A 26,786-nucleotide genomic window follows, 5' to 3' on the forward strand; every position below is an offset into this window, starting at 1 on the left:
TCAGGAAAGGAGAAGGAGAATGGCCTTTCCTTTCAGTAATACTAGTGTGGTTTTCAATGAGATATCAGCAACATTGTTCAGAGTCATAAACGTTGCATAGCTTTAAAATCCTTCTGGAGCTGCAAAACAACTAATTGTGGGAATATAATCACAAAATGACAATATGTATCTGGAAAAAAATAAGAAGGTAATAAACTTATAAGAAGGTAATAAACTTTCAAAACCTAAGTGAAGCAAGTAGAAATTTGATGGACATCAAGGTTCTATTAGTCTGACTCCTAAGAGTTATGGGAGGCCCAGATCCTCGACTGCATTAGGCTGTGAGGAGACTCTTTAAAGACTGATCTAAACATTACTAAAGAGTTTTGACAAGTTTAGAGAACAGATGTGACTGTTTACACAGATCCCACGAGATGATGGAGGAAGAAAGAAAAAGTACCTAAGGGATGAAAGTTGTGATGAAGGAACATTTGCCGCTGGTGGTTAAAAATACAGTAATTACAGTTCAAATATGTTATTTGTCCTGCATTTTCTGAAACATCAAATGCATCTGAAGATAAGTTCATTTGTCACTGAGAAATGACTACCATACATATTATAAGGAAAAAACATTTAGTTGTCTAACTGTAAATATCTGTCCCTAGTGACCACTGAAGAACAATGTGTCTTGGAGTATGAGGAAGAATTTTTGGAAAACTTCATTTGTGACTTCATTGTGTTAGAGATCCTGGCATTGTGGGAGAAATCATGTTTGCTTTGCCCACAGTCCACTGATTGCACTGCTATTGTTTGACTAAAGGTCGTAATTACCTATGGCCGATATGCCAACTAAACTTTTGGAATGCTAGTTATGCTGTCTCCTACTAGGTAATTATTTCTATGCTACCACAGAAACAACATGGGATGCTGGAGTGCTCCAAAGCCACAGGGCATCTCACATACACATCTGCATATTCTAAGCAGATGTGTATACTCTGTGTGTTTGATGCCAGTCCATAGCAAACATGACATATTTTAGAAAAAACTTTTAGAAAACTGAACTATTTGCTCAAGTATATAATCAATGAAAGCTGATGTTCTAACAGTGACAGTTCATTCAATTAGGTCTAGTGAAACATCTACAGAACATCTAGCCTGTATTATTATTATTATTATTATTATTATTATTATTATTATTATTATTATTATTATTATTATTATTATTATTATTATTATTATTATTATTATTATTATTATTATTATTAGACACACTGGTCAAACTAAACTAATGTCTCCAGCTTTTTTCTCATGTCTAATGCCAAAATCTAACAGCTTAACATTTTTCTAAAGGCATTTCATAGCATAGTTATGTCAGTCAGTCATGGCCTGCCAGTATCCATGCAATTTAAGTGACAGTAGAACAATTGCAACAAAAGAGACTGTGACAAAGTAATGTCAGTGGTTAAAACCACATGCATGCACACACGCACGAACACACAGACATACACACACACACACACACACACACACACTTCCTGTTTTCAGCTGTAACAATTGCTCTCCTTTCTCTATCGCTTCTATCTCTTCTTTATGTCAGTTTACTGGCTGTGGTTTACTTGGTATTTGGCAGTGAATAATCATTAATCTGCAAGATAGATGTCTGCTCAGTGTTAGTGTTTTGAGACTTGTCAGCACTTTCCTAAATGTAAATCCCCTTTACTCATGACTATGACATTCATTGTGAAGAAAGGCGTGCACACAGTGTGGAAAATCCCACAGAGTGGGCATAATTGTCACTGTCCAACAACACAACAATAAAATTCTTTCTCTTTTCAAAAGACCAACCTGTGCCCTGAGTCGGCTGAGGAATTCTACTTTAATTCTTAAGAATAAACTGTATGTCATTATACTGCTGATCTTTACTACAGCAGCACCTTAACAATTGGCAAATTAATTGGTAAATCATCATGCTGCAAGTGCTCATGCACTTTCCCCTTTTTCAACATACTACACAGAACTGATTGTGTCATATCACGCATAACAATAATAGATAGAAAGATAAGCAGCAAGAGAAACTTACCTGCAGATGCCAGGCAACATATTTCAAGGAGTAACAAGGCAATGGGGGGTCTTCTAGACATTTTTTCATATATAGCAGCTTCCAACAGGAGAAAGATGGATGAACAACTCTTTCTTCTGATTTGTTTACTGTGAGGTGGTCAACAGGAAGAGCTCTGACTGCAAAATGAACAAAAGTAAAGAAAGTCAACCATAGGATTGCATTTAAGCATGGACAAACAGCAGGGAACTAAGCTCTGCTTTATAGATTTCTTGGAAGCAATGAGATGAGACAGCAGTTAAAACACCAGGGGATTAATCAGACGGGGTTAATTGAGGGTCATGCAAAGACCATGCTGCACACACATGGCCAGTTCGAAGACTGTGGGACAGCTCACTTACTCACTTGGTGCTAAGCAGTTTGAAACACGCCACAGGTTATTAGTGCACTTTAATTGAGAGCGTCAGGAAACACTGGAACCTCCAGTGGTGTCTTGAGTAAACAGCTTAGCACCACAGTAATCAAGGATGACCTCGCCTGAAGACTTAACCTTCTAATTAAGTAATGCAACCCAAACACTGACTGCTACCATGCCATGGCGGGGCCGAAAAATAAAAATGAACAATAAGGACATTTAGCATTATTACATACTTAGAGAATTTTATGTCGTTTTTTGGTACTCAGCCTATTTCTTGTCCAGAATGAACAAAAAGTAACTAAATATAGTTTGTCTTAGCTAGCCTTTTACTTTCACCAATAAAAAGTAAATAGCGTGATGATTCGCACTACATGTTGGCATGTTGGTGTCGGGTGGGCTGGATTAAAATGCTTAACCCAATACAGTTGTTTACTATAACAACTGAAAACAAATACACAACTTAAACAAATATGACACAAGACATTGCTGCCTCTTCAAAAAGCAGTTAATTCTGAGGATCAGACTATGGAGGAGCAGACAATTCCAAGCAGATTAAAGTCATGAAGAGCAGTTGTTATTACATTCTGAAAAGCATAAAAACAATGTAAATGTAAATTTGGGGCCTAATACCTAATAAATACTACAAGTGCACCAGGAACAATGTATACAAATGACTTATTGACTAATTGATGAAGAATATCTTCATCTTTATGGCAACAAAATATAACTAAAGCTTCTGTCTTATCTAATCTCAGATCCATGTGGTGAAGGTGTTGTGAAAGGAAGTGCACACAGTCACAATGTAAAGGTTGAGAGTGTGAAGAGTAAAGTACAGTGTGGAAGAGGCAGATGTGCATCTTTATGACAAGTACTGAACTGTGGAAGGTCTAGGGGAAGTGATGCACAAACCAAAAGGTGCATCGCTCTGCAGTGCAAAGAGCTTGCAGAGGACAAAAGAGCCTTTCACTGTGAGTGCTACAGTGCTTGGGCAGTCATTTTGGAAGATCATGACAAATATTGCACTTTCAGCAAGTAAAGGAAAGCCAGGGTGTTCTATTTGATTTACACCACTCGTTGAATTCCATCTATCTACTGGCTAAATGATGGTAAATTCAACTGCACCCAGTGGAAAATCCAAATAAAAAGACTCTCATGGCACATCACGGATTGGAATATAGTTTAAACTGAGTTTTTTATATGCTGATGGCAGGCCCCAGCCGTTAGCGTCGTGCTCCTGATGCCCAGGTCATGGGTTCAGTCCCCTCAGAGAGGGGTTGCATCAGGAAGGGCATCTGGCGTAAAAACTTGCCAAAATCAATCATGCAAATCATTCGCAGTGGCGACCCCTGACGGGATAAGATGAAAGGAGTTATGTATTTAATACGCTGATGGGACCGTATATCAACCATATATTTTTGGTTTGGTTTGAGTGCAAATAAGGCAAAGCTCTGTGCCATGGTCCTGGTTTTGTTGCAGCAACAACTCAAATCACCTCATGTGACTTCTCTTCAACCCTGACCATCTAAGCTGAACAACTTTTTCACCCATAGTAGATCTGGAAAGTACATCACAGCATGCAGACCCCAGACTGAACATACCACATATAACGGAAACCAAGCTGCATACTCGTGGTCACTTCAACACTAAAGGTGTGGTTTACATGCATCATCAAATATAGATACACAACATTTATGTGTTGTTAAACCCAGAGGGAATATACAACATTATGACAATGACAAATCATATATGTATAGATACAAAAAACACATAAAGGGTTAGAAGATGCAGTGCATTGTGAGGTGCAAGTTGTCCATATGCACTAATCACAAGCCCTACTAAGACCAGTTTGTTTCATGCATTAGGTCCTCTATCTGTCCAGGTCATCAGATAACCTGGTGAGAAACCTTAGCAGACGTCCTCTTCGCTCTTAGTGTGAATGGATGACTAAAATGCTTTCTTACAAAGAGAGACAATCTTTACCACAAAGAAAGATCTTCAGTTTATGATGGGCTACAAACATCCTAATCTGAGTTCATGCCTGTGCAGACTACTGTAAGCATTTGCATGCAAAGTTCTGCATATATTGTCATACTGCAAGTGAGTAAATGGTGGGTAAATTAATCAGTGGGCAGAAAGTTACTACAAATGTTATGATCAACACGCATAAAGCTTTTCATTTCTGATAATGTAATCTAATCTAATCCCATTTAATGTACCTAACGCTAACCTAACCTAACCTAATGCTAATCAGCAACCATCATCCACTCTCTTCTGAACCCAAAACATCATCCCGTTACAGCAACACTGACTGAGAGTATTGGACCCAAATTACTTGCATCTCTCGTATTCGTATTGTCGCGTTTAATGCATGTACTGTACTGACAGTGAATACGTTTACGCTGCCCTCTCAGAGGAGCTCACAGTGTACAGTACGCCTGTAGTACAAACACTCTATACAAGATCGGTTAAACTGTGTTCCGTGTTTATGTTGTGTTTACACATTTAATAAATTGTGACATTAACGGCACGGACGTGTTTATCAGTGTGACGAACCAACAGCTAGCGGCGTGAAGGATAGCTGCGTGTCGACGGGTTTAGCAGCCAGATGTTCAGCTTGACGTAAGGGTGGTTAATCAAACACCGTTAGCTACAAAATCGTTTTACACTCCTTATAGACAACGCGAAGAATGGCAGTAATTTCATGACATACACACACTTCTTTAATAGGAAACCAGTCGGTAACTAGTCATAACGTAAGCGTTTGAAAGCAAGCGGACGTACCATGCACGAGCTCCCGAAAACACCGAAGTTTACTTGGTAGAAGCTGAAGTTGGATGCGATTCGATCTGGAGCGTCACACCATTCCGCTGTTGAGGAAGAAAAACAGCGGCGCGAGACGCTGACGTGATATTTCAGCGATGTTTAGTTTAACAGCCGTTTTCCAAACACAGCCGTAAAGTTTTAAACACTTTACTACTATTTGTCTCTCCTTTTAGTGAGGGCTTTGTCGGGGGGCGGGTTTTGGAGGGAGGAGGCTGAGCTGTGCGCGAGACAGACTGCTGCACAGCTTCCCAACGCGGGGCGCACGGGCCGCTCAGCAGCCCCCGCACGAGCGCGAAGAGGGCCGTCACCTATTTGTTCTTACAAGCCATAAACGGCGTCTATAAAACCGATTCACTTCCGTATTCATTTATCGCTTCTTATTCTTAAGTTATACTAAATATATACAATGCAACATTAGGATGCCTAGGTAATCCACTTTAAAAAGTGGATTAATTAGCCTTTTGAATCCAGAAGCTGTTTTCTGAGGTTTTTCTGAAAAATGGCATAGCTACTCTACCAATCTAAACATATATGAAATTGTTCATTTGTGTCCACCATGTCCAAATCTGTCGCTGTACAGGTCACTAGGGGGGCAGGTGTCTGTACAGCCATATGTCCACCTAGCAACAACTGACTGTAGCCAGTGAAGTGTCTTTTTACTTGTTATAAACTATGGTATTAGCCTAAAAACACCAACAGTGTAGCCAGTAAGAATGGCTGAACACGTTTTATGGCCCTGGTGCAATAAAAAAATGTCACCAAACAAGCTGCCAATAAATCACTTTAGACAAGCTCTGTGGGATTGCTAGAGAGTAACAGAGTGAGTGAGTAGCCTCCCAGAAGGTAGGAATAACAGAGAATGTGATCAGTTTGTCTTTAATATGGACTTTGTGTAATGACATTTGAATGTGTGAATTGTTTATTTTGCTAGCGATTAGCTTAGCATATGTCATATTTTGTCTCATAACTCACCAGATGTGATAGCTAGCATGCTTGGTGCATATCCTTAGATTCCTTTAGATTAGAGCTTTCATTTGAGCCCTTGTGTATGTGTGCTGCATGAAGTATCACAGTGGTAGATCCATAAATGGGTCACAAAGTAGCCAGGGCTAGCTATAATGCTAACTACATGCCAATGATTTATTGTATCATATCTTCATCTGTGTTTGAGGCACATGAACAACACTGTACGTAGCATGTCTGTAGTTATATAGTCAGCCATTTGAACCCCAGGGGCATCGAATTTGGTTACCAACCACATGCTAACCTAATCTGAATAGAATCTAAATTATAGATCAGTATCATATAGAATCTACAGCTTCCCTGCATCACATGCTACTGGTAACAAAAAAGATGCAAAGAAATCTGTAAATTGCCAGAAAACTTACAGTTATCTAAAAGAAAGTTGAGTTGCCTGATGACAGCAAGGACGAACATTTTGGCCATCATATAGAAGTTAAATATGACTAGCATTAACCAAACACTAAACATCATTATAAATGTAAGAAAGCTGCTTATCATCCAAGGAAACGTTCAAAGTGACACAATAAAATTATATTATCAATGAATCAGAGCCAGGTTATCAATGGAGAATGTGTGGCTGGGCTCGAATCATAAACTATCTCGACATACTGTACAGCAGCCTGAGTGTGAGCATTACTACGAAGACAAACCCAATCATGCACAGTATGGAAAGATGTGCTTATAATAAGTAAATACTCATTTGAAATGCAGAATGCCCTTCCATTCAGTTCCAAATTACAGTGAAGACAGATGTGTATTATCATACAAAGACAGTGTATGGGGTTCTTGTAGGTCAGACTTATCACATGGGGGCCCAAAGCAAGATCTTTATCGACATGGGGGACCTTGATGCCAGATTATATAAATGTCTGGCTAGGCAGGAGTCTCTTACTGCAACCAGTCTTGGTTGCACTAAGAGCATCAATATTACATTATTAGTATTCCAGGCATGTTGTGATGATGATACTATCACCTGACTGATATAATAAAATATCAGTAAAAATAAAGCTAATAGCTATGTGCATTCATCCCTCACTTTCTTGCTCTATCATCGGCTTTTTATCAGCAGTATACAACCTGGACAAGTCGTAAAGACATCGCAAGGCCCCGCATAGACAGACTACCATGCTCTCACAAACATACACTCACAAAGACACTCCAATTAACAAACTGCATGTGTTTGGATTGTGGGAGGAATCCAGGGCACCAATGTGCCTACATCTAAATATACCATAATATAAATGCATATAAAAAATATAGTAGAATATTCTATTTTGGTTTATCTGGACACAGGCTCCCCACCTAACTGCTTTTACCCAGATGTGTGAACAGGAGGAATTCAGAACCTTCTCTAAGAATAAAATATGACCTAAAGCAGCTGACTGGTGCACACACCAAACAGGTACATGACATTAAAAAATACAGCATAAACACTGTACTTGAGTACGCGCTGCAGCTTAAGCCCTGGTTAGTAAATAAAAGTTAACTTAATACAATGTTTTTCTCTGATTAGGTTATTAAAGTCAAGTTTAATTATTAAATCGCAATCATCACGTTCATTTGCCAGGTGATTCTTGTGCCAACATAAAAGTGGCAAATGCACTAACTCCCTAAAATAATTGTAGCATTACTGCCACAGAGTAAGCCTTTCCTGTACATAAAAAATTATTATTATTATTATTATTACGTTGTTAATATATTGTATGGCTTCTAATATTAGGACTAATATTTTTTTACAACCCTTACAAGATGTTTTTGACACATCCTCATATTTTACCACCTCACAACACGAAACACAAGCTCTAAACTGTGTGCTGAGGGCTTTGTGTGTGAACGCTCTATTACCCTGCTAAACAAACACTGTGATATGAGGCTTCCTCTGCAAAAGGAGATGGTACACGAGTGGGTACAACATAAATGTCAGCTTAGTGATTTACTACTAATGAGACAGCACCTGTGACAAGAGGGAAGGAAACTTTTGTTGTGGAAAAGACACAAAAACACAGTGATGTGTTGCCTTTGAGCGTTGACAAGAGAATGCTCAAAGGGATCAAATAATGTTACATCTCATACATATGCATGTCTGTGTTAAAGTGCTCCACTTTGTTTATTTACACTGTGTAAGGGTTGCAAATACAGCTGAGATGAAGGGGAATAGAAAGTATAACAGTGCATCTAAGATACCTGCAAGCTGACAAATCTTCAAATTTCATTAATGTAACTCAAGTGCTTCAGTCTCGATTGACCTAGTTGATTGTACTCGCTGTCATACGTGTATCTAACCATGCACTGTCAGAGGTAGCACGTTATTCTCTGTGCAAATGCCACCCAGAGTTTCCACATGCATGTAACAACAAATGAACTCTGCATTGGGTTTCGATTGCTCTGGAATCAATACAAATGCAGCATTTTTAGATGAATCAGGCTTCTGGAAATCACAACGTGCACAAACATACCTTAAATGTCCAGAATAATTTGTAGTAGGAAATAAAACATTAACACTGTGAGGTAAGATCAGTCAGAATGCATTTGGGCTAAAATTCCATTAGACTGAACTCTTGCATGACCCGGTCTATAAAGAATGCAGCAAAAACACATTTAATAATTCTACATTTCCAGCTCATGTTTGCAGTGCTTCCAACTTATAGGGTTAACTGAGCAAAACCTTTCAAAAGATTATCAAAATACTTTACATAAACTATACACGTACAGTAAGTCACAATGAATGGTTAATGTATAAACTGGACTACAGTGTATATTGCAAGAATAAAATTAATAGCTAGAGTCCATACTGACTAGCAGTACACATGTACAGTTTCACTTTAGGAGTTTGATTTACTCATGGAAATTATGAAGGTTACTTAAACGATATAAATTAAAAGTAGCTTCAATAGACCTTTAATAAACTTAATCAAGACACGGACATTAAAAATAAACATAAACATAAGTATTAAATTAAGTAATTAAGTATTAAATATATATTATGCCCATAATCCTAATGATAATGCTGTACATGCTGTACATCACAGCCTCCTAACCCTGAATGTAGCAGCCCTGCTCAGAAAGAGTTTTGATGCATGCTACTTTAAATGCCTCAACATTTCTTTGGACATCCGGCCTTTATATTACATTGAATCAGGTTGATCATTTATAATGAACAGAAGAACTTACAGAAAGATTCCTTCATCGCTTTGCCTCTTTGGGTGTCTTTAAATATTTCATTTGGGTGGGGATTGTTATTACTCTGCTGCTGACTGGAGTTGCAGGGAGTTATCAGATGTCTAGAGCCATGAGGGATCTGCTGCCTCATACTTTCTCAATCACATAAAGGCCACAAAAAAGGCTATCCCAAGATTGAAACCTTCATCCAGCTGGCTCTTTGTACCACATGATGACTTTGTATGGAGCACAACAGTGTCTCATGTGTTCTTACTTTAATTTTAATACATACTGTAGCAGTAGCAGATGGGCTGCTTTTCAATACTGGGGAGGGGCTTTTGTAATACAGGGTTTTATTGCAATACATCAATTCAAAAACACACCTGAAATCTATTAATTTATGGACCTTCCTTATAGAATGACTCCAGACATCTACAGGTATGAACTGATGTCTATGTTTTAATACCAGCACACAGGGGACAAACACATTAAAAGTTAGATAATGTTGGAATCCTTGGCATACTGCGGCTGCCACTTTTTAATAAGTAGGCTCTGAATCAGACATGTCCCTGTCAGCTCTGTACTGTATGCGACTGGTGTAGAAATTAATCATCATAAAAATGAAATACTGAAATAAACGAGTAGCTTTGTCTTAACTTTCCATGTCTCCTACTTGTTTTGATGACTTTACATATACAAATTGAAAAACAAATATCCCATGTTACTCCTCACATTTGAAACATCGGGGGCAGAGTCTTTTCCTCTATGACCTCCTCCCTTCTGAACTAGCTTCCTGCCATTGTCAGAAGAACAGACAATGTGTGAGTATTTATGGTGTGATGCAAAAGTCATTTAAGACCTCTGACAATATGACTTAGCGCCCATTTGTTTCACTTTCCGAACTTCCCTAAACCTCCAGTGTTTATATTTACTGAGCTACTGTTGTACTGTACCACAGAAGGCAAAATTTAATGTCTGTGTTAATGTTTAAATGTCCTTGTTTTTACACAGCATAAAATGAAAAATTGTGTTTAACCATTATATATATCTTATGGTAACATACTGAATTACTAGCAGCAACAATTTACAATATTGACTTAAGATAAGCTATATTTTTCCACCCTCTTCCGCTTTCTCTGGTCTGCTTTCAAGAGTTAAAAAACATTATGTCACATAACAGTGTAAATGTGTGTAAATGAATTTCATCATAGTCTGCACAAAACTGCAAACATTATAGTAAAACATTAATGGGTATTAAAAACATACTTCCATCATATATCCTCCTTCTATTTTTGGAATGAGCACGTTTGACAATGACACCATCTTGTGGGCAAAAGATGCATGATAACCTTTTTTCGTGCTCTCCAGTGGTACGTATTTCAGAACACTGTCGTCCAAGCCACTTTTGCTTATTTATCTTTTTATTATGTTAAAAGAACATAGTACTAATCAGTAGTAGACATCATATATGAATTTATACATACACACGCACACACACACACACACACACACACACACACACACACACACACACACACACACACACACACACACACACACACACACACACACACACACACACACAGAGCTTAACTGTTGTAGATAAAACATTAGAGATGGTTTAATGACAACTAACTAACAAACTAACGAAGTGATTCAACAACCCAAACATATAAGAGCCCTCAAGGAACCATTTAAACTGAGCTTAAAATTTATTTCATGGTACGAATATTACCAATTCCTGCTATGTAATATTTTGCTAAAAATGGAATACTAAATTTGGTTTAAGTTACATAACAAACACAAAAAATGTAATCTCACAAAACTAACAATAAAAATTGAGATTTAGGGTTTTAAATTACTTTTGAGTTCACCGGAAGTAACCAAATGCACACTTCAGGATCTGTTTGTCAATTTCACAATCACATTCCTCAATAAACACTTAAACTCCAATAATAATAAAAAACTCGCATTGAAAATATTTTTAACAAAACGCTCGTAATCATTAAGTGGTTTGCATTTACGGATGTGAAGTCAGTACAAAAAACAACTATCGTTTACAAATGTTCTGCTCTTTAGAGTAATATTACACACGCGCGTTTAAAAAATAACAAAATAACGGAAAACGTCATTTTTACTTACCGTTTAAATAATGACATAGTAGAAAGGACAACAGTCAGATAACTCATGATTAACATCTCACAGTTAATCAATGAAGCCACGTTTTCCGCTTGTGGGGCGAGTATTAAACTCATTGCTCCGCCCAGACTCATGACGCTTTTCAGACACTTGCATGCATGCTGGCTGCCCCAGACCGGCTCAACAGACAGACATAGACTGACATGAAAAGGAGATCTGACTTTTTTTCTCCCAACTACTAGGCAGTACTCTAATCAAGCGACAATATTTTAGTATTATTCCTTGAAACCGAGTCGCCATTTTGTTTGGAAAAACCTGACATTATTTACCTAGTTGTGCTTTAAAACATTAACCTCCGCTAGTAATTTGCAAGGTAAACTGGGGTTCGTATTTTTTGCAAAAACGAAATACTTTCAGGTACCTGTCTGTGCATATAAGCACATCCATACGAGTAAGTAGCGCCTAACCAATCAGTTGTGCAGCCGTGAGCTGAGGGGTATAAAATTGAGGCTGTTGCCGTAGAGACGTCTGCCACAGAAGAGTTGAACACATGAGCGCGAGGTAACTCTTAAGATAAATCTAGCACGGTGTTACATGTCTTGTTTGCTTAATGGACTCGTTAATGTAGTTGTTGTTAGTCAACGATATAAACCTTAAGGTTGGCAACTATCTTGACTATAAATGCAGGCACATTTTAAACGCTAGCCGATTAAGTAGTGTAGCGTTAGCTACGTTAAATGTTCTCGCATTATGTTTTGAAGAAAACCGCAGCTAACGCGTGGACTTTGACTTGGTACAGTAGGCAGCGTTACAACAAAAGCAGACATTAGAAGGTGCACATAGCTAAAGTTGAGAATCTGGGGAAGTCTGCCTGCAGCTAGCTGACAAACGTCTAGCAATGTTAGCATTTTTCAACGTAGATCCCCACAGTAGCTAACGCTTTAATTGTAAATGCGTCCAATGAAAGTGCCAGTTACACACACTAACCAAGCTCGAGAACGACCCACGTTATGAACGATGTGACCTTCCTCCTTTTTAATGTTACAAACATACTCCCTAGTGAAAGCTAAACAGCGAGCTAATATCGTGTTCTAACCGAGTAGCTAGCCGGTGGGCGTGGTGGCAGCGGCTTCACGTGCTTCTCCGAGCGATGTCAACATTGCTGCATGCTGACATGCGTTGTAACTGTGGGGAAAGAAATACGTAAGAAATTGGGATATATTTGGTAAATTTGCATCTAAAACTAAACTATTTTTTTATGGTAGATTTAAACTGATTTTTTTTTCTCAGAAAATGCTATATTAGCTACTGTAGTGTTTTAATTATAGTGTGTGTGTGTGTGTGTGTGTGTGTGTGTGTGTGTGTGTGTGTGTGTGTGTGTGTGTGATTTTTCCAGATTTTTGTTTAACTGTAATCTAATAATCTAACATACATAGTAACTGACCACTCTTACGTTCTAATGCAATACATCCATCAACCATTTATTCTGCTTTTACAAGGTTACCAATGATGAGGTAGCTTGTGGAATGAGGCACAACTAGTAAATAATAGTTTATAGAAATATTTACATTTAATATACATCATATGTGCGAAAGCGCCAATTCTGGCATTTTTATCATCCAAATGTAAAATAATGTGTAATAAAATAATGTGTCATATATATCTTCATTTACCATCATCTATAAATTAAACAAATACTTGGAAATATACATTATTTGGGTTGGGTTGTGCAAGGCAAGAGAACTTCACATTTGTGTTCTTTGCAATGTGACTGGTGTTATTACTGAGAGATACTGCAGGTGTCAGTGTTATCCAGGTTTTTGAAGTTACTAACAGTGGTATTTACAATGTTTTGTCGTTGTATGAAACATTGATAATGTAATCAATATTTAAAAGTTGCAAATAAAACTGGAAACACATCTCCACCTGTTGGTAAAACATAATTTTTTTTAGCCAGACTTGTTTTTTAAAACAGGCAAAGCCAGTAATGATCAAGGGGTGTTAATTTATTTTTGATAGTAAATAAAATATGCACTTGCTCATCTGTCAGTGCTTTACTGTAGAGTACACATGAATATTGAGTTTCAGTCAGTCACTAATTATTCTCTATATTTATCTTAATAGGTTCCTTAAAACTAAAAAATCTAAGGCCTGATGATTTGTCATTTAAAGCATTTTGTGACTTTGCAAGACCATGAATGTTCCTACCCAAGCAGTCGTGCTAACTGTATATGGTTTTCTGTCTATTCTTAATGATGCCAGTACCTTACTGTAACACTGGAAACTACTCTTTACTCTTTGTTCAGGAAAGCGAGTGATGAGCATTAAGTCTCAACTAAACAAACTCTGGCCCTCCTTTCACTTGGCCTTTGGACAGCACAATGTGTGACATGAAGGCCTATCCCACGAGTGGAAATCCACTACCACCAGAGGTCACAAATACCAAAAGGCCTGGACGTGTAACCAACCAGCTACAGTATTTGGAGAAGGTTGTGATCAAAGCTTTATGGAGGCATCATTTTTCATGGCCCTTCCATCAGCCTGTTGATGCAGTTGCACTTCGCCTCCCTGTAAGTTGATCCATTGTTATCATTTCTGTACCAAGTGAGGCTTCACGGCCTACCAGTGAAAGTGTTAAGGTTTTCAATAGTGAATTGTTTTTCCAGGCGCATATTTAATGATGTCTCATTCACTGCTATTACCACTATCATATAAACAAAAGATGATTTACATGCACTTGTCTTTGTTTTCCTTCAGGATTATTATACAATCATTACAAAACCTATGGACCTTGGCACAATTAAGAAGCGTCTTCAGAACAAATATTACTTCCAGGCACTCGAGTGCATACAAGATTTCAACACTATGTTCACTAACTGCTATGTGTACAATCGGGTAAGGCAATACTTGGGTTTGGTGTGAAATGAAGTCTTACCATTTACTGCCCATAAAAATGCAAAACTGTATTTCAACAATAATATAATACGTAAAAAACGTTTGCTATAAACTATATTGTTATGCAAAGGTTTTCGTTGTATTGCTTCTTGTATCATACTGTAATGCACAAAAGTGATTTATGTTCAACCTCTGAGTAGTATTTTAACAGTGTCATAGTATATTGAATTTTTTGGACATATCTCTGCAGTTCAGGCAAGTGTGTATAAGTTGTGAATAGTGCCCTGACAGTAATGGGATGCATTTCTTTCCACAGCCTGGAGATGACATTGTTTTTATGGCTCAGACATTGGAGAAGGTTTTTTTGCACAAAGTGTCTCAAATGCCTAAAGATGAATATGAAGTGGAAAGCGTTACGACAAAAGAACAAGTAAAGGAAAAAAAGACAAACTCAGGTATCTTTTTATGGTAAATAGTAAACTATGCATAAACCAGCTGAAGCAAACAATAAAATGATTATACTGATTCAACAGTTTATTGTGGAAAATATTTAATCTATCCATTTGCACTAGTGTTTAGCCATAATCTGCTGTTGTTGCCACAAATGTTTAGTAATATTGTCTGCATAGGTACTGATGTATTCAACACTAAAAACCTTCTCGATTTCTCATACTGTGTTTGTTTCCTCCTGGCATCCAGGTGCCTTAAATCAGACTCTAGTGTCTGAGGTTGTTCTCCAGCAGACAGTAACAGTCATTCCTCCCGATATGTCTCAGTTCAATCAACCATTACAGCTTTCAGCAACAATTGATGCAACAGTAAGTATCTGAACATGAAAAGTGAAAACATTGATTTTACTTTCTTTAAATGTTGGTTGATTGCTATAATTACATACTTTCAGAAAAATACAAAACCAAAAGTATGTTAATAGTAATCAGTTTCAGATTCACCAAAAGCTAAGGAATGTTTTTATCAATTGTGTTTTTTTTTGTTTTTTTTTTTTGTTTTTTTTTGTCATATTGCATTGTGGTTATTTAGTATTTATAGTGAACTTTCATTAAATATGCAGATAAAAAAAGGTTTTAAGAGGAAAGCCGACTCCACAACCTCAATCACCACAGCAATCATGTCTCCTGTTGAACGTTCGGCGCCTTCTACATTATTATTAAGGAGGGGCAGTGGAAGGCCCATCAACCCTCCTAGGAAAGATTTACCTGCTTTTGACGACAAGAAGGTCAGACTGTCTCATCAGCTCAGGTATTGCAATGACATCCTAAAGGAGATGCTCTCAAAGAGGCACTGTGCATATGCATGGCCCTTTTACACCCCCGTCGATGCAGCGGCTTTGGGCTTACATGACTACCATAATATCATCCAGCAGCCTATGGACCTGAGCACCATCAGGGTATTACAATGATGCCAAGTAGAAGCAGCATGGAACATTATGTACAATACACAGTCAGTTTGATATGAGTGTTGTTTCCCCAGAACAAAATGGATCAACGAGAGTATGCAAATGCCAGAGAATTTGCTGCAGATGTCCGACTGATGTTCTCAAACTGTTACAAATATAATCCACCCGCACATGAAGTGGTCTACATGGCAAGGAAACTCCAGGTATAGATGTATTTATTACCGTATTTTTCGCCATATAAGACGCACCCAATTTTAAAGGAGAAAAATCTAGAAAAAAAAGATTCTGAACCAAATACTGTAGTAAAATATTTTATATCAACTGTATAAAAGTTAACAGCAGTTTAAGAACAATTGTATGCCTAACATGAACAGTCAGTAAACAGTGAAAGAACTCACGGTTCAGATCGTTCCACGGATAAGGAGTCACAGATCGGATCTTTTTCAGATCAGTAAAACAAAAAACAAGACAAACGATATACGTGTTGTCTTTGCCCCCACTCATCACTGTGAAGTCCACTATTGCCCCCCACTCGTCATCACAATCACTGTTCCGCTCCGCGGATCTCTGCATTTGCCGTATAAGACGCCCCAACTCTTCCCTTTCAGTTTTGGGGAAAAAAAGTGCGTCTTATACGGCGAAAAATACGGTATATTGTGCATGTGTTTTTATTTGTATTTAAATAATAAACAAACACATTTTTTGCTCAAATGTTTTTTGTGTTAATGGTGACCATTTATGTGACCCTGTTTGCTATCTGTATTTTAATGTCACTACTTATATAGTTTTTAGTTTATTTTTATGGCACCAGTTCACAACAAAACCTTACATAACACCTTACATACACAAAATGTAAAATACCCTACTTGAACCAGCACTAGGCGCTTCCCTAAAGTGAATTAATTTTCAGCAGAACCATGCTCAGTGTGGGCAGTAAATCTGCCTCCAGCGGTTGAAGTCAGGGAGGGGACAAAGAATTTGAGGTTGTGGTTCCTCATTGTAGATATTTAGCTTGTTCCACAGGATCAGGTTTAGTATCACCATAGTGTACTTTTCTGTTAATACTGCTCTCTGTGTTTGAATTAAAAGGATGTTTTTGAAGCTCGTTATCTTAAGATTCCCCAAGAACCAGAAGGCTGTTCCCTGTCTCACCTGTCAACCTCAGCAAGTTCTAAAAGTGATAGCTCCTCCGAGGCAGAAAACTCATCAGAAGAGGTGGCCAGTCAGCTGGCCAACCTGGAAGAGAGGGTTAGTTTTCTACAGAAAGTGACTGTGCAAACAGATACTCTGTTATCAACCTAATAGTCTCTTTAATGATTGATCTCTCAGTTAAAAGCTGTCCGTGATCAGCTGAAGAAACTCTCCCAGGACCCCTTAAAGAAACCAAAAAAAAAGGACAAGTCAAAAAAGAACAAGTGTAAAATAAAGCATATGGCTCGATCAAAGCAGAAATCGGCAAAATATAAGGCTGTTGTAGAAAAACCCACCAAAGTCACAAGCTCTTCTTTGTAAGTAATGAATACATCATATAATTTAAGATTTTATACTTCATGTAAGCAGTTTTGCACCTTGTGTGCTACAAGTAATATCAAATGTATTTTGTTTACTTTTAGGCATGACAGCCAACATGATTTTCACAAAGTGCCCATAAAATGGAGGGATGAAGGCTCATCAATACCATTGACTTACCAGGAGAAGAAACAGTTGAAACAGGACATTGACAAACTGCCCGGTTACAAACTGGGCAAGTTAGTGAGCATCATTAAAGCCAGGGAGTCTTGTCTGCAAGGTTCTACTCTGGAGGAGGTTGAGGTTGACTTTGAAATACTCAAGACTTCTACACTGAGAATCCTTCAAAGGTTTGTTGTAGCAAGTCTGAAAAAAAGCGGCAAGAGTGACAGTAAGTCAAGCTCAGTCTTGGTTTTGTTTTTTGTTTTTTACCTCTTGTTGTCAAGGATAATGTATATAATGTATATTTGCTTCTATTTTTTTTTCCTCAACCTCCAGAGAAAAAGTTGGTGAAGCCCACAAGAGGAATTCAGGCAGGGTCACTGAAGGTTGCGGGGAAATGTCAGGCTGTCAACAAAGAGCAAAATTTGATTAGGAAAAAAAAGCAAGTTGGTAAGACCTGATTTTTAGGTCTGCTGCTCGCTGTCTTTTTACTTTCAATTAAACACAGAAGTCATTGTGTGTAAGAATTTTTATATAACCTTTTGTCCCTCATTACAGCTAAAGTCAAGGCATCTCCTGACTTTATCTTCCTACCGTGCCCCAGTGAAAGCAGCAGCAGCAGCAGCTGGTCCTCAAGCTCCAAATGCAGCAGTAGCAGTCGTTCCAGATTTTCTGACAGCAGTGGCTCTGAATCAGGTTATCTGTTCAGCTCACATGCCTTGTGTGTAGATTTACCTGTAAGTGAAACTACTGCCTGACAATCCCTACAAGCAAAATGTCTTTAAGACACATCTGTCTTAGTCATTTTGTAAAGTGGGCTGTCTTCAATCACAAAATGATAAGGACTCACTCTGGAGATTCTGCATGTGAAAAGTTAAACTGCTGGAAATCTGCAACATACTGTACAGTAAAGTTGTTAGCTACTATTTGTGTGTTCAAAATGGGTTGGTTCATTTACTGTAATGTTGGGTCATGTTATTATGTAAACTTATGTGAAGTACATAACTTGCCTGGCTGACTTGATGTGTATATTTTTCAGTGCCTACAATAAAAAAGAAAAGTGAAGGCTCGTGCCAGAAAGCAAAGAAAAAGGTAAATTACATATTTGCTTACAGTAATTAAAAGATATAATGATAAGACAGCCTAGCTGGTTACAATTCTAAACATGTTATTTCTTCTGTAGCCACTGGTCAGTCATGCTGAATGTGGAAAGCAGGCATCCGTGAGTAAAGATTTGGTGAAAGCCTCGGTCCAGACTGTTCAACCACCTTCTGCTGCACAGTCCTCAGCTGCACAAACTAAAGACTATCCCGTCCACCAAAATGAGCCAAATTTATCACCTCCAGGTAATGCATATGTTCATTCTTTCAAGTAAATAAGATTTGCTTAAAAAGCACGGCTAATGTTGAATAAACAACTAAATAAAAATCACTTATAGTGCCTTGCCTCACCATCATGTTTTGGTTAAAAATCAGTTTCTGTTGTCTGGTGTTTGACAGATTTGTCTGCTCTATTATCCCCTATGGCCTCTCCAGGAGTTCTGCTGGACTGGGCTACTGCCAGATTTGAGGTAGATCTAATGAAAAGACTTGTGTGTACATTTCCAATACCAATTAGATTTGGATACAGTGTATGTACATAAGAAGGAATTTGTTCATGTGCATTTCATAACAATAGAACATAGAAACTTTGCAACTAAATTAACTACTGTATTTAAGGAAAAAAACATCATATACATATTAAAAACGGTCACAGATGCAAAAAAGTTGGGATGTCAAAATATACAGAATCCAATGATTTCTTTGGGGGAGTGAACCCACATTTTATTCATAGCAGATTAAACAACATGGCAGGTGTTGAAACCGAGACATTTTACTATTAAATGTACTGGCTAGTGATGGGTATATGAGGTGTCATGAAGCGTTTCGACACATTGCAAAACTGTATTGATACTGTGTCACTGAATACTGACACCTGCTGGACCTTTAAAAAACAGACTCAGCTGACACTGATTTGATGACTTAATATGTACAATAATATAATTTAAACCATTGCATTTTATATAGTAGTATTTCATATCTTTATTTAAATTTAAAATTGAAATTTTTATATACAGTCTATAAAGTGGACATATATCATAACGTGAAAATCTAAGAACATGTTGTGAATGAGGATGCCTTTTATTTATTTATTTATTTTTGATCTGCCTGCCCACTGCAATGAGGATCTTGCCAAAGGTTATCTAGAAACAACAAATTGTCATTTTAGTACACACTTTCTAAACAACAAGAAACAAATAATGCTGAGTAACATGCCTGAAGTGGGTGTAGACAGCTGCTGTTCTGACTGCAGTCTACTGATGGCCTCATTGCACTTGGAGGAACTGCGAAACCAGTGATTTAAATCTAGGGTCTAGAAGTATTGCTGGGGTCAACACACTGTGAGGTTGTTTTGTTTAAATAGGAACGTTCTGTCGAACACATGCAACATTTAACCTACATTAAAAAATATGATTAGGAAACTAAGAGTCACTTTGAAATTAATCTGATAAATCAAGTGAAAACGTTTTTAAATATTTATTTTATTAATACACTTTCACTTCATTATAAAATTAAATTTAAAGACACATTATTTTCCGATAGGAGATGAATTATACGAGATGAATAGACAATGAACGGCAAACGCTCAGGGATTCCTTTTGGTAGATGCATCCCGACACATGCATTTCCTTATAAACACAGTTTGGTGCGTCAGACATTGTTGAATTTCCCAACGTAAGATACGCACCGACACAGTGTTTCGCTGTTGCCAGACCTATCACTAGTACTGGCTCATTTTGAATTTGGCAGCAACATGCCTAATGTCTGCAAACATCTGGAAAGTGAGGAGACCAGCTACTTGAGTTTTCCTATAGAAGAGGAATGCTGTGCCATTGTTGTCTAATGCAAGACTACATCAGTCCGATTGAGCACCCAGATTTATGATGGATGTAGTATGTGGTTTAATATTGAAAAATGCCTTTCCTGAAAGAGACATTGTCTGCATGGGTTAATTTGTGCTTTTAACCCTGAATGGAGGTTTTCCAGGTTTGAAAGCTAAAGATATCTACAGATATTTTTGAATTGTCTGCTGATAATCTGATAGTGAGCTGGATGGTTTTTGTCCACTTTATTCCACAGGACATGACTCAATTTTTTTTTTACCTGCTTCACTGAACACATGCAGTGATGTCAAGTAGAGAATCATACCTGTTTTTGATGCAGCATCAGCTAGTGGCCAAAGATCTTGCACACAGATTCTTGATCTTTGTCCTTGTTCCTTGTACACGAAGATTGCTCCTGTTCCTTTTAAAATTTTTGATGAAGATATGAACTGTAGTACTGCTGCCATCACATTCAACATAAGCTCATATTTTCTATTAAAAGAAAAAAACATCTCATGTTTACTTGTGAACAGATCTTGGATTGTTATCTAAATAATTTATTTATATGCAAAATTGTATAATTCCACAGAAAAAAATCAACATGTGTGTTTGTTGGTGGGAAAATCCACAACAAAGTTATTAGTTGATCTAACTACTGTAATGACAAATAAAAATGTACTGAAACTTTTCTAATGAAAATCAGACATTCCAAGAAAGAAATCAGTGTCAAATCAAAACATGCTTTGCTGTTGAAGCCAAGGCCAAAGAGTTCTCTACTTGTGAAAGTACTGTAAAGTACTGAGACAAAATTAGCAAGTCATTTTAGCTTGATGTTCAGAGATGCACAAATAGAACATTGTACCTACTGTAAAATCTGTGTTGGTTATGTTTTGCCGCAGCTTTGCTCAATGTGATTCTTCTCTTGAATCTGTAGAGGTTACAATGAAATCTCAGAATTAAATTCACAATATTTTGAGGCAAAAGTTATGCAACAGGTCATAAGTTCTTCAACAGTGTAATAATCCTAATTACAGTAAATGTCTTAAACGCTCTGTGTGGCTATGTACAAGACATTGAACTGTTCCAAGGTGGACTTCTATGGGCCCTAGTCTAATTCCTGTTGAAAATCTGTGGAAGTAGACTAAACATATAGTCTGAGAAAGAACCTTTCAAACCGGGAGGAGCGGTTTGCTCACAGGGAGTGGGCCAAAGTGTCTGGCTATTAAAGATATCCATTGCACCTTCTTGTGTGACCATGCTAGTACAACCAACAACATTGAACATGAGTGAGTATGTATTACAAATGTATTTAGGTAAAAGTCTTAAAGTATCTGACTTATACTGTTTTACCTTATGGGCCCAATGCCTGTTTTCTGGGTTCTGTCTGAAGAAAATGCACTTTCAGGATGAATGTCTCTATAAATAAATAGCAGTTAAAATAGCAATAAAATTGATCAATATATCCAAATAATGGTTCTTTATACTCTTCTTGACTAAATCTAAACAGTGCACAACTATTGTCTAGCGTGTCTAAATTTGTGACATATGTCCACCAGAGGGCAGGTGATGGGGGGGGCTCATATCGCTGCCGAGCAACAACTGACTGTAGTCATTGAGAAGTCATTTTACTCATTAGAAGCTATGCAATTGGCCTAGAAACGCCAAGCCAGTGAGAGTCACCCAACACGTTTTGACCAGAAAACGTGACAAGTTGGTGGTCCAATAAATGCCTTCAGACAAGCTCTATGGAAAAGCTAGAAAGTAACAGTGATTGGGTAACTTCCAGAATGTAGAAATAACAAATATTGGCATTGGTTCACTAGTATTGTGGACTTTATATGGCAATACTTTTAATATTTGTTATTTATTTAGCTAGCGATTGCTTTGGCACATATCCTTGGATCCTTAGCTTTCATTTGAGCTGCAGATTTTCCAAATCTAATAAAAACCTAATAAAGTATCGTAGTGGTAGCACCACTGAAGCTTTGTGTGGGCTAACCCTGGCAGGGCCTGATGCTGTTGGTTATCGTCTTAAATCTACATTCTGGGGGCTCCAGTTCCCAGTTCCAAAGACGGTCATTAGTGTTCAAATACCTTTTCACTTTATTCATTTGTGCAGCTCATACTCACGACCTTCTTTACTGGGATCACCAGTATCCAGTCTAGTCTCCTACTATTCGCTGATTTCAGATTTCTTACTCATCATCCTATGGTAAATGTGCAGAAAGTTACTACATATGTTAATTTTACTTTGATAATATCGTGTTAAAATGGGGAAGGAGCTGTTGTGCAACAGTACTGTTTACCTACTGTACAACCTGATGTGTGTATGTTTTATTGATTCATGTCTATTTTGTAATGGGCTTTTATATTCTAATTTGTAATTGTCAATTGGTAAAACATATTAGTGTACTACAGTACACTACATATTTTCTTTTTACTGTTTTCTCCTAAGGTGCTTACTATGTGATTTTTAGAACATCGTCAACCTTTGAGTTGTTGGAGTAGAGCTGGCTAGTACATAATGTACAGTAGTAGCTGCCAGGCTGGATGTATTCTGTCTCCATAATCTGGAATATATTATAGGAGAACTGAATGCACTTCTACACTGCTGTGCAAAGGTTACAAAAAGATGATTTTGCATAAACCAGACACATTAAAATGTCATTATTTCATCAATCTCAAGTGTTTTCAGTGACCCTTATGACTTTTGTTTTCTTAAAAGGTTACCACCACACACATAGGTGTGGTACTTCCTTAGTCCATGTTGTACTTAATTTATTTTAGTATAATGATGAGCAATATTCTGCCGTTCAGTTTTTTTAAACATATTAAATATTTAGATTTATATTTTGCATTTCTTTTTCTTGTTTTCATTATTCCAAAAAATCTTGTGTTACATTTTATCAGGGCCCAGTGCTGTCCCCCCTGAGAGACAGTCCACTTCTAAGCAGAGAGGATCTAGAGTCTGGTGAGTTTCTACAAGACTCTTTACTTTGGCATCACATTTGTTTAAAATACTATTATTTTTATCATTTTGTTTGTTTGTTTGTTTCTTACAGTAATTATGCCAGACTTGACATACACTGATGATTTCTTGGATAGTCAGTTGACTGGTGTGCCTCACACTAACCCAGCAAGTAGATCTGCGGAAGAGGAAAGACCACAAGCTCCCAAAACGGTTAGCATTGTTAACACCCTATCTCCCCTGGTAGAGCCCCGCGTGGCTCCAACGAACGTAAGAAAATAGGATTCGGGGTAGTGTGTTTATCATAATATCTACAAAGGTTATGACTATGCCGTTTTACCCTGATTATCAAGAGCTGAGCAGAGCTTGGAAAACTTACTGATTTCCAGTCACATTCTAGCTTTAGCTTAGGTTGCACAGTGTAACTTCAATTTATAGTTAAGGCATAAAGATTAATCTTTTTTATAAATTGCAGTTTAATTGATAAGACTGCCTATACTGCTTTTCATCAAGAATAGACTTTGAGATCTCAATAAAGGTTTTTGTAAGTTGTTGTCTAGCTGAAGCTAATGGCTAAAGTTGAGCTAATGGCTAAAACCACACACAGGTGGTGGCAGGCAATGCGTGAAGCTGTGTCTTATACCAGACAACACTGTGGTCTCTAAGCCGTGGAAGCAACCTTGCAACATGGCAATAGCTCGCTTGGTTCAGTGCCCTGTTAGCTGTTAGCAGTAACTGCACCAGCATGATTAGCTACACTTTAATTAATACCATCTCAGTACATATTAACTGTAAGTACATGCTTTATCCATCAACTAACTACCAAGCATGTATTTACTGTTGGAGGAGCATCTAGTTAGAACAGCCAATCCCTAAGTAGCAGTGAAATGGTTTGTCAGAAGTCCAGTTTTGGTTTGGTGTTATCGTAGGGGGTGGTGTGATCCCTTACAACATAATATGAATGAGGAACCCAGAAACATACGCTCCTCAACCTGGTTGTATGCAATAGAAAAATGTGAAAATGAATCAAGGAATTATAGTCCTACTATGCTAATGTGTGTAAACATGAACCATACAGTGATATGAATGTTCCAGAATGTCAACTTTTAATGCTGCAACCATTCACGATAGTAGTACACACTATACTACACCACCTTTTTGGTAATGCCATATTATGAAACACTAGTATTAGGCAGCATTTTTTCTCTACTTGCCCTAAATTACAGTAACTATCAACCACAGTTTTCTTTGCCTAGCTGATTTCTACCAGCCTGATGATGTCTGTCACATAACCCACTGCTGAAACTACAGCATGCATGCAACCATTGCTGTGCTCCTTATCTGCATTGTTTTACAACATTTGCTCTCTTTTGAAACTTGAGCCATGGTGATGCTGAATAGAATACTTTAAATGAATGGAAGTTAACTTTATCTTATATCTTCTCATGTCTTCGTTTGTTCAGAGCATTGTTTTAAAAAACGCTCAGTCCTGGGCGCGGCTGGTGAGACAATCAGTCAGTGCAACTGCAATCAAGTCGTCAAAAGAGAGCTTCCAGCATTTCCGTAAGGCTGCCATAGAAAAAGAGGAGCGTGAAAAAGCACTGAGACAGAAACAGGAGGAAGAAAACCGACGGGAGCCTCTCCCAATAAACATGTATTCACACAAAATCAGTGCATGCACTAAAATACATACCTCTGAGTTTAAACAATGCCAAAGCTGTGTTTCATCAGTCAAACATTCTTCAAAATCTTGATTTAGTGTTGTTTTCTTTTTTCGTTTCAGCCTGCCAGCCTCATGTAAAACAGAACCAAATGTTATACCAGAGAACCTTCACTCAGAAGCTATGCTGGATGCTTCCAAAGAGCTACAGAATTCCTATGATTACACAGAGCTTCTAACTGCACAGTCGCCACTAGATGGGGAAAGAGAGAAGGCCCGCAAAAAGGAACAGGAGCGTCGCAGGCAACAGGCTGTGAGTACAGTACCTCTGCTTATGATATTGGTGTGACATTGTGCATTAACAGTTAAATAAAGTTTTAACCTTTTTCTGTCTCATTGTAGATGACTGGAATTGACATGACTATGCAACGAGATATAATGGCTATGTTTGAGCGTAACCTGGACTAAAGTCACCTAGGATTTACTGGAATTTGTGCCAATAACTTTTTGCCATAACGTGAGGTGCTGTCTCTTTCTGGGGACACAGAGGTGTTCCTGAGACATTCATGTTATTAGCGACATGCCTTCAAGTCTGAAAAATATCTGCACTCTGTGATTGGGGTGAAGCACTAGTATTTTCACATTTTAATGCTACTACGGCTTCCCATTCTGTCTGTAGCTAACTAGGGCCTACATACGCTGCAGTTGAAATACCTCGTAATTGTATTGTTTGCTGAAATGTGCAGTGTTTTTTTCCTGTGCTTGATATTCCTGGCAATGACCCCACACTTCACAAAATTACTGCACGTAAAAGACCATATAATATTTGAAACAGGGATTGAAGTTCAATTTCACTAACGATTCCAGTGGTGGATTGTATTGTATTAATAATCTCAGTTCTTTGTTAACTCGACAACAGTACTTGAAAATACTAAACCTTGTGTTAACTGAATATGCACTTTGTTGTTCATGCAGTTCTGGCTGTTCCAAAATTATTTTCAGACATTATCAGCATATTTTTGTATGTTACAGTTAGTATGTTTCTTCTTTTTTTACTTAATATTAAAGCTGTTTTCATGACGCAATCTACATCACTTCATCACATGCATGGAGTGCAAGTGCTTCACTCCACTACAACATACTGTACAATTTGCTTTACAGTAGGCCTGTTTGAGTCTGCAGTTTTTCTCTTTTCCACTACTGCCATGCTTTTGTAATACATGTTGAAAACCTTTCCTGAGAAGTGATCATCTGGATTGCAACATATGTTGGGTCAAAGGTTGCTTTTACCTCCAGCCTAGCGGAGGCAGAGCTAATGAGAGGAAACTTGGTTTCCTCTTAAGCTTAGGCTTTTAATAGCCTGCAATAAAATATAATTTCAAAGCTTTATTATATCAGAGTAACTGCTTTACACAGGAGTTAATCTATTTACTGTGTATTTATAGCCTTTTGTCACATCTGGCTCCATATTTGTAGCACAAACGTTAAAGGTATTGATCTGTTACAGTCACCTGAGGTATGATAAGATTATATTTCGTCCACTCTGTATTTTCAAATGTTAAAGGGCATGCATACTCAGTGACGTGACGTGAGGGGTGATTAGATTAAACTTGTACAATGAACGACGCACTAGTCCAGGCACTAATCAAATATCA

At 37.7% G+C, this 26,786-nt stretch overlaps 2 protein-coding genes across 7 annotated transcripts in view; one reads left to right on the forward strand and one right to left on the reverse strand.

The window, feature by feature from the left end:
* The window catches only part of tgfbr3 (transforming growth factor, beta receptor III), a 65,811-nt gene extending 54,068 nt beyond the window's left edge, over positions 1-11,743 (reverse strand). The window contains exons 1-2 of one of the 2 annotated variants that reach the window (XM_029146273.3): positions 11,604-11,743; positions 2,060-2,217 (exon numbers count right to left, since the gene is read on the reverse strand). In XM_029146273.3, the coding sequence (XP_029002106.1) occupies positions 2,060-2,120 (61 nt within the window). In that variant the 5' untranslated portion in view covers positions 2,121-2,217; positions 11,604-11,743. Of the gene's footprint in view, positions 1-2,059; positions 2,218-5,237; positions 5,502-11,603 lie in introns of those variants that run through there. The other variant, XM_029146272.3, reaches the window with a different exon arrangement.
* Positions 6,104-26,518, forward strand: brdt (bromodomain, testis-specific). Of its 5 annotated transcripts, none has more exons than XM_029146270.3 (20): positions 6,104-6,122; positions 13,907-14,170; positions 14,358-14,495; positions 14,812-14,950; positions 15,195-15,313; positions 15,565-15,900; positions 15,984-16,112; positions 16,999-17,157; positions 17,239-17,417; positions 17,523-17,809; positions 17,917-18,030; positions 18,139-18,276; positions 18,620-18,672; positions 18,764-18,926; positions 19,080-19,150; positions 23,414-23,474; positions 23,566-23,684; positions 24,935-25,125; positions 25,255-25,444; positions 25,534-26,518. In XM_029146270.3, the coding sequence occupies exons 2-20, from the start codon at positions 13,982-13,984 to the stop codon at positions 25,597-25,599; spliced, it is 2,841 nt and encodes a 946-aa protein (XP_029002103.1). In that variant the 5' UTR covers positions 6,104-6,122; positions 13,907-13,981; the 3' UTR covers positions 25,600-26,518. The 5 variants fall into 5 exon arrangements, 4 of the variants coding, with proteins under 4 accessions (XP_029002103.1, XP_029002104.1, XP_029002102.1 ...); XR_008694636.1 differs by lacking the exon at positions 6,104-6,122 and adding an exon at positions 11,877-12,161 and having other exon boundaries at positions 24,935-25,034; XM_029146271.3 differs by lacking the exon at positions 6,104-6,122 and adding an exon at positions 11,988-12,161 and having other exon boundaries at positions 19,116-19,150.
* The last annotated feature ends 268 nt before the right edge of the window (positions 26,519-26,786 follow it).

The sequence above is a fragment of the Betta splendens genome, chromosome 4 (assembly GCF_900634795.4).
Source record: "Betta splendens chromosome 4, fBetSpl5.4, whole genome shotgun sequence".
NCBI lineage: Eukaryota > Metazoa > Chordata > Actinopteri > Anabantiformes > Osphronemidae > Betta > Betta splendens.

What these genes read in the sequence shown, in the direction of transcription:
- brdt (XM_029146270.3), top strand. Translation starts at nt 13,982, where the DNA reads ATGTGTGACATGAAGGCCTATCCCACGAGTGGAAATCCACTACCACCA. An exon ending in ACATGGCAAGGAAACTCCAG is followed by an intron (nt 16,113 to 16,998) that starts GTATAGATGTAT and finishes TTGAATTAAAAG; the next exon opens with GATGTTTTTGAAGCTCGTTA. An exon ending in GAGCCTCTCCCAATAAACAT is followed by an intron (nt 25,126 to 25,254) that starts GTATTCACACAA and finishes TTTTCGTTTCAG; the next exon opens with CCTGCCAGCCTCATGTAAAA.